At 39.0% G+C, this 7820-nt stretch overlaps 1 protein-coding gene across 2 annotated transcripts; it reads left to right on the forward strand.

Annotated features, from left to right (window-relative positions):
* The first annotated feature begins 206 nt into the window (after window positions 1-206).
* On the forward strand, window positions 207-7820 carry LOC131313778 (protein MALE DISCOVERER 2-like). Of its 2 annotated transcripts, none has more exons than XM_058342284.1 (13): window positions 207-1201; window positions 1310-1442; window positions 1642-1713; window positions 2705-2848; window positions 2937-3080; window positions 3812-3907; window positions 3999-4051; window positions 4867-5337; window positions 5893-6083; window positions 6195-6327; window positions 6415-6569; window positions 6667-6858; window positions 7207-7820. In XM_058342284.1, the coding sequence occupies exons 1-13, from the start codon at window positions 1087-1089 to the stop codon at window positions 7465-7467; spliced, it is 2160 nt and encodes a 719-aa protein (XP_058198267.1). In that variant the 5' UTR covers window positions 207-1086; the 3' UTR covers window positions 7468-7820. The 2 variants fall into 2 exon arrangements, with proteins under 2 accessions (XP_058198267.1, XP_058198268.1); XM_058342285.1 differs by having other exon boundaries at window positions 208-1201; window positions 1305-1442.

Here is a 7820-nt window from a genome sequence, read left to right on the forward strand (position 1 = left end):
ATAGATGAATGGGAAATGGAAAAACATGTCAACGTTAAAAGGCGCTCCCGCCGAAAACCGGTGCAAGTTGAACCGATTATCCTACCTCCGACCAAACAAGTTCTGGCCCCCACCAAATCTAAACATAGGACTATGTTTTTTCCACATATTAAAATTTTAAATCAAGAAACTAGGACCACCAAAGAAGGGGAAAAAATGAGCGAAAAAAGAACCACCTAGTACAGTTGTGGGGTTGTGGCCCTGGTGTTGGGTTTGTTACTTGTTGGAGAGAGAGAGACGCAAAAACAACACAAATTTAGAGAGAGAAAACAAAAATCACCCAGGAGCTTTTTTTTGCACCCCCTCTTTCAGAGAAGATGGTCGGAGAGAGGTTGCTCCTCTGAGATCATCCTGAAAAGGGCAGCCAAAGGAAATAGCACTTTCATTTTAATTTCTTATTATTGTTTCGTTTTTTCCTTGACAATTTTGTATCATCCCCAGGTTCTAAATTTTCTTTGCTGCCTTTTTTTCGAGTCTCGATTATCCCCAAGCTCCTACCGAAGGACCCATCATCATCATCATCATCGTCAATCCCCATTTTGTTCTACTTCGATTTTATCTTCAACAACAACAGCAAATTATTTTCCTTATTGACTGACCTCTTTTGCCCCTTGTTTTCTGGCAAAAAATCCCTTCTTTTCTTTTTCCTTTTTGATTGAACCTCAGAAATTTATCTTGATCTGGGTTCTGCAATTATTGGCCAAAACGGAGTTCTAACGTAAAACTTTTGAGGGAAAAAAAAAAACAGAAGATGAGGGACCCCAATCCGTATAAGTGGGTAGCTGCATTTTCTGTTCTTTGTAAATTATTTTGTGCGTAGTAGTAAATATTTGTATACATATATATAGGACCATATTTGTAAATCCCCCCCCTCCCCCAAACCAAAAAAAAAAAAGGAAAATATTTTGTTGTTGTTGTTGTTGTTGTTGTTTTGATTAATAAATTTGTTACGCCGCTGATTAAAGCGAGAGGGGTTTTTGTGCAAAACAAAAATCTGGCGATTTTGTGTAGAGTTCTGGCTGTCATTGGCCTCCACCACTGCTACATATGGTTAACAAAGCAATGGGGTTTAGATGGAACACTTGTGGAAATAAGTTATCTAGTTTCACGATATTGATTCTTGTTTTGGGTGTTCAAGGGTGTTGGTCCATCAATTCTGAAGGTAATTACTGCTTGACATTGTTGGTAGATCCCATGAAAGAAACCATAATCGGTAACCGTCGGTGAAAGATGTTAATTTGTTTTGATTGTAATTGGAATCAAAGTGCAGGATTGGCATTGTTAGAATTCCGCGGAAGGGTGGCTTATGATCCGTATGGGGCGTTTGACAATTGGAATCCGGAGGATAATGACCCGTGCATGTGGTTAGGTGTTCATTGTGTTGACGGAAAATTGCAAATACTGTAGGTTCCTCTTTATGTTTATATAAAATTTTGAAGTTAATCTAGTTCGTTGCTTTTCTTAAATATGTGAATGAATTTCTTGTCTCTTCAAGAAGGGGTGAATGTGTTGAACTTTTGTAGTAAGAATATGGTGGTCGACATTGTGAGGATTTATTACTTTGAGTTCAGTATATGTTCTGATTATTCTTGTTATGTCTAGGGATCTCAATGGGCTTTCTTTGGAAGGAGAACTGGTTCCAGAACTTGGGAAGCTAACTCATCTTAGATCTCTGTAAGCATTATTACTAGGTTGCAGTGAATTATAGTCACAATTTTGGGGGCTATCGCTTCTGCCTGTTTGCTTGATTGAAAATGGGTACCTAGCTAAGACTTCAAAAACTGCACATTCTTCTTTGTATTTTGGAAGTAGTGGGTATGCTCTCCCTCAGATGGTAAAGGTAGTAAGTTTAGGATTTTGATGTATATTATGTACTTGCGTGTGAGGACACTGTACCTTTATATTTGTTCATATTACAATGTCAAGAATAAGTCATAGCCTGTTGATAGAAGTTAAAATTCACTTTGGTATGGAAAATGTGCAGAGTTACGCAATGTTTTATTATAGGCGTGAATGTTACTCAGAGTAGTTTCCTGGCTTTTGGCATGTTTACTTTCTATGCCATCATCAGCGATTTAACACTGTTACCTTACTCATCAATTATCCCCCTATGACATTAGTTCTACAATTTATCACTGCACTATTGGATCTAGTCAATGTCACAAGACTACTAAGCCAAGCTTCTTTCTACAGAGATTTATGTAATTTTGTGACATTAAGTTTTTATCAGCTAGATTTCCATCATAAAATTACCTCAGTTTAGATTGTCAACAGTCTTACAACCTCAAGTATGAACAATCATGTTGTTCTGTACGAAATTCCTCTGAGAAGGTTTTCTTAACTTGAGTGGTTTACACATATTTCCAATGTCTTCATTTTCTGGTGTGATCTTTTCACATTCATTGTAACAATAGTCTAGTGCATCCAATCAATCCACGTGCTATGGTAGATAATAAGTCTTTGTGGGTGCAAATTTTCTTTTATTCAAAGACACTATCAAGTTTTTTGGTCGTCTGGTTTTAGTTTATAAATTTTCTAAATTAGTTGATAGGGATTCCTATGATTGACGGTTAAAATGAGGGTCTAAAGACACTACTCTGGTTCTATGCCTTGTTGATTTCTGGATCTTATGATTGTAACAATTTTGGTTTCATGCGCTTCACAGTGTAATTTCCAACAACCGATTTTCTGGTGCCATCCCGAAAGATATTGGAGGACTAATTATGCTGGAGGTACTGGACTTGAGAAATAACAACTTCACTGGAACTATTCCGCCAGAATTAGGAGGACTGCGGTCATTGAAACGCTTGTAAGTTCACCATTTATAGATACTTGGGTATTTATTTGACAGGATGGATATTTCATATTCTTGGACTAAATGACATGTTGTTAAACAGGTTGCTTTGTAATAATAGCTTCAAGGGAGACGTTCCTTTGGAGCTTGGGAGGCTCAATTTGCTCTTTGAATTGCAGTTCGACGAAAACCTTACGTTTGCTGCGACCACTGGAATTAGCTGCGTTAATAGAAAATTTGGGCATTGGTACTAGTGTTCTTTTTGACTGAATTCGTAGATATTTTGGTAACTTTGTTACGCCTTCTATACACCTCTAGCGATCATGTGACTTTAGTTGCTCCCAGACCGTCGCATAATACTTTTGCTATTTGCATACCCAATTTATGCTTCAATGGGATGATTTTCCAGCAACTTATTTTTATACATCCAATGGTAATTGACCCTTTTTTTATTTAATATCCATTTTTGCTCATCTACTATTACCATATCAAGTTAATGTTGTGATTATGGGTAGATTTATTAGGAATCCCTTGTTTACTGGGATCGGTCAATATTGATGAGAGTATTTCTATTGAGTATTGCTACAGGTGCCGACTGGTACCGTAGGGAAATCGTAGGGACGGCCGTGCCGGGCCGTCTCCGGCCACCGGACGGCCGATCCGAGCCGTCCAAAAATTCTAAAAAAAAAAAACATGTGTGTACGAAAATGGAGTGTTTGAATCGAGCACCCTACACGCGTCGGATGCCATTGAATCTCGCTTGGGCCCCCTCGTTTTTTTTTTTTTAGAATTTTTGGATTACTTGGATCGGCCGTCCGGTGGCCGGAGACGGCCCGGCGCGGCCTGTCCCTACGATTTCCCTACGGTACCGGTCGGTACCTATAGGATTTTCAATTTCTATTTCTATTCGCTTTTACTAGTCAGATACGAATATCTCACTTGTTTGCTTTTCTGACCTTCTGATGCGCTTTTGTGCAGCATCTGGCAGAGCAGTTTGAAAAAACAAAAGAAAGCAGATCTGTTTATGGTTCCTGTTAAAGAGACACTTCTACATAATCTCAATGCATTGCCATTGTATGGAATCAACATGTCCTTTTGCATCTTTGAATTTTATTACATTTTTCTTGCAAGTAATATTCAATTGATGACATTGTCTTTCTTCAAGGTTCAAATCTGGAAAGGATTCCTGGAACAGTCCTGAATATGAAAATCTACCACGTAAGTTTACTCAATTGGTTTGTTCTTAGCTCATTAAACCTTGGGCCCTGTTTGTTTTACTGGACTAGTGTAGGGATATATACTCCACACCATAAGTAGTCAAATGGGTTTAATGACTTAATACCAACGTTTTCAATAGCTGAGTGAGGCTCGCCTCTTGGCCCTTATCAAGGCTAAGCTATTGACAAAAGCCTAGAGGCTTCAAATTTGTGCCTTGCACTCCCAAAACCTATGCCTTGTCAACGGGGTGTTCGCACAAGGTGCGGCTTTTGCACATTTTTACGCATTTCTTGTGGGAAGTACGCTTTCCAAGACCACAGGGCCTATAGGTCTTCACACTCTCACCTTCTCTTTCAACCGTCGACCTGCGCTTGTTGAGAGAGTACCTATTTGGGTATGTCTTTTTTCATAACAATTGGTATACACCTCTAGGTTTAGAGGAGTTTTTATAAATTTTACGTACCATTGTCATCACTCTCCCATTTTGTTGTGATCTTTAGAAGTTTTTTGTTTTTATTGAACTCAAAGTTGACATTCTACATGCTTACGGCTCAACGCCTTGAGGCCTACGTCTCACAAGGAATAAAATGCCACAAATGCGCATTTGCCTTTAAAAAAGTTGCTTAATACCACCACATCTCCCAAGGTGATATCACATCTGATGAACATTTAATCCTAACCGCAATAGTCTAAACAAAAGTGAGATATGTGGTCTCTTGGATTAATTGCGTAATCTGTTGCTTTAATCCAAACAAACAAACTGGGCCTCGGTGTATGTTTTGAAGGGGAATCACAGTGATTATTGCAATCAACAGGTGTGAATGAGGTGCATAATGTACAAAACCTTGTTAATATCGTAAGGCGCAAGCTACTTGAACAATCCAGCAACCTCATTGCCACCTCAGCTAGTGGCGGATCCCCTCCTGTGGAAATCGTTGCTCTTCCAACAACCCGGAGTAGTGGGTCTTACCCTGCCGTACAGAAAGGAAAGGAAGGACAATTGCATCAGTCTACACCTTCTACTGGTGATTCTGTGACCCAACCCAATCCTAAAACAGCCAATCCTGATAGCCAGTCTTCTGGCTCTGTTAATAAGCCAGCTGAAGAAAAGCTTTCATCGGGTGGGATTTCTGGATATGCTTGGAAACATATAGGTATGATTTCAGGTGGTGTTTTACTTTTCATTGCCGCAACCATGTTCATTATGTGTCGGAGACGAGCAGCATCAACGATTGGTCCTTGGAAGACTGGACTGAGTGGACAGTTACAGAAAGCATTTGTTACAGGTAATTTTTCCGTAAGCTTTGAAGCACTGACACTCCTAGAGATTACTATATCTGTGCCAAACACTTGGGGGAAACATGACATGCCGGAACACATGGGACACATATGGGACACACCACATGGCATGTCCACTAAATTATAACATCTTTTATGGGGGACATGGCAGGGTGATTTTTTTATAATTTCTAAAATATTTTTCTGCAGACAAAATTTTTATCACTTCAAAAGTATTACGGTAAAAGTGTTATATAAAACATATGTGTATAGGCATACACCATTGGTCGATATTGCATTCAATAGTAGTCCTAACCTAAATATTTAGTGGGTGTAATTTGTGTTTGCATAACAAAACAAATTATGTTATACCAAATCGTTGCGTCCCCTGCCGTGTCCATTTTCCCATTTTGAGAATTGTCATGACTTGTATCCATGTCCTTGCCTCCAGCCGAGTCCGTATCCGTGCTACGTAGTCCTTAAGCAATCCAAACACTATCTTAGAGTATTGATAGACATTTTTCAATATCGCTATATGAATTGATTGAGCTTTTACAATGCAGGGGTTCCCAAGCTAAACCGGGCAGAGCTAGAAAGTGCCTGTGAGGATTTCAGCAACATTATTGATACCATTGACGGTTGCACGATATACAAGGGAACGTTATCAAGCGGAGTTGAGATTGCTGTTGCATCAACTGCAATATATTCTGCCAAAGATTGGTCTAAGCGCTCAGAAGTGGCCTACCGGAAGAAGGTTTGTTAGTATTCCATCGGTAATGACTTTGTTTCATGCAATACAGAATGGACCTCTCCTCTTTGGAGTTGGTTTATTTATAGATTTTTTTATATGGTGGTCTTCCTTCAGATCAATACGCTGTCAAGAGTAAACCACAAGAACTTCGTTAATCTTATTGGTTTCTGTGAAGAGGAGGAACCTTTCACTAGGATGATGGTGTTTGAGTACGCTCCAAATGGATCCGCCTTTGAGCATCTGCATGGTAAATACTTCTTGCCATATGGACCTTTTCAAAATTGGAGGTTTCTTATCTATAATGAATTTATCACATCTCTGTTTGTGTCTCCAGTTAAGGAAGTTGAACATCTTGACTGGAATGCGAGGATGAGGATTATTATGGGAACTGCTTACTGTCTTCAGTACATGCATGAACTGAATCCACCTGTGGCACATTCCAACTTGAATACAACCTCTATCTTTTTGACAGATGATTATGCCGCTAAAGTAGGCTTCTTACTGTATCCCATGTTCTTATAGTCTTTTTCTTTTTTAGGTTTTTTGATGCATGTGCGTGTACATATTATGTTTCTCTTTTTCTCAGATTGCAGAGATCAGTTTCGGAACGGGGGCTTCTTCCAAGTCAAAAATTTCAGGGGAAAATGACTCAGAACATTCTGAACTCCCACCGTTTTCTGATCCTGAAACAAATGTATACAGTTTTGGAATAATGTTGCTTGAAATCATTTCTGGGAAGCTCCCCAACAAAGAAGAACAAGGGCCTCTAGTGAATTGGGTACAATTCTCATTACCTTTTTCCACGGCCACTTCAGAACTTTTTCCAGTGCGGTCTTTGACGACTTCTTTTTTTTTTTGTCTCTCCATAGTCATCTCATTGTGTATCCTACCAATTACATAATCTTGGTTCGGTGAAAAAGAAATCATAAATAAACGTACAGAAAATGGGTTCAACTCTGTCTACACACATTTAAACGTACATGCATACATATTTGCATGTGTGTGTGTGTGTGTGTAATAGATATTGTATATAGTTTACATTGTTGATTTCTAGACCACCCTTTATAGAGAGTTACCCATGGTTATATCAATGCTCGTTTAGTTATATTTACTTTATGGTTTTCAGGCTGCTCAATACCTGAGTGATAAGAGGAACATCAGCTATATGATCGATCCAACGTTGAAGTCCTTCAAAAACAATGAGCTTGACATCATCTGTGAAGTAATCCAGGATTGCATTCAACAGGATGCGAGGAAGAGACCGACCATGAAAGAGATCACATCGAGACTGAGGGAAGTGATTGCTATAACACCCGACGCAGCAACTCCCAGACTTTCTCCCCTATGGTGGGCTGAACTTGAGATCCTTTCCGCGGAGTCAACCTAATTCACTGCAGAAATTTTCTCCTCTGTTGCAAGTCGAGATGCTCTCGTAGTTTGTACCAATTTACCCAAAAACAAAAAAAACAACAAAAAATAGGACCACTTTGCGCACCATGGCGACTAAATTCTTTTACAGCTTACTATATAAGTACATATTTTGTTTTATTATTCTGGTTTTGCTCGCTCACTTTCTGTCAGCCCACATTTTTGTTCCAATATTTTGCATACATCTCTGTCTAATTTATAGTGTACATATGTATTTCCGCGATCTAAGTTTGGAATGTACAAAGAAATAGCATGAGATGGGGTTTACAGTCCCACCGTGAATGTCTAATATACTTTTTTCGTGTTCTGATC

Source organism: Rhododendron vialii, chromosome 13a (assembly GCF_030253575.1).
Source record: "Rhododendron vialii isolate Sample 1 chromosome 13a, ASM3025357v1".
Classification (NCBI taxonomy): domain Eukaryota; kingdom Viridiplantae; phylum Streptophyta; class Magnoliopsida; order Ericales; family Ericaceae; genus Rhododendron; species Rhododendron vialii.

Bases quoted from the DNA above. Each gene is read 5' to 3' on its own strand.
- LOC131313778 (XM_058342284.1), top strand. From the start codon at position 1,087: ATGGTTAACAAAGCAATGGGGTTTAGATGGAACACTTGTGGAAATAAG. The intron at 3,908-3,998 runs GTATGGAATCAA...TCTTTCTTCAAG, and splicing joins AATCTCAATGCATTGCCATT to GTTCAAATCTGGAAAGGATT. The intron at 5,338-5,892 runs GTAATTTTTCCG...TTTACAATGCAG, and splicing joins ACAGAAAGCATTTGTTACAG to GGGTTCCCAAGCTAAACCGG.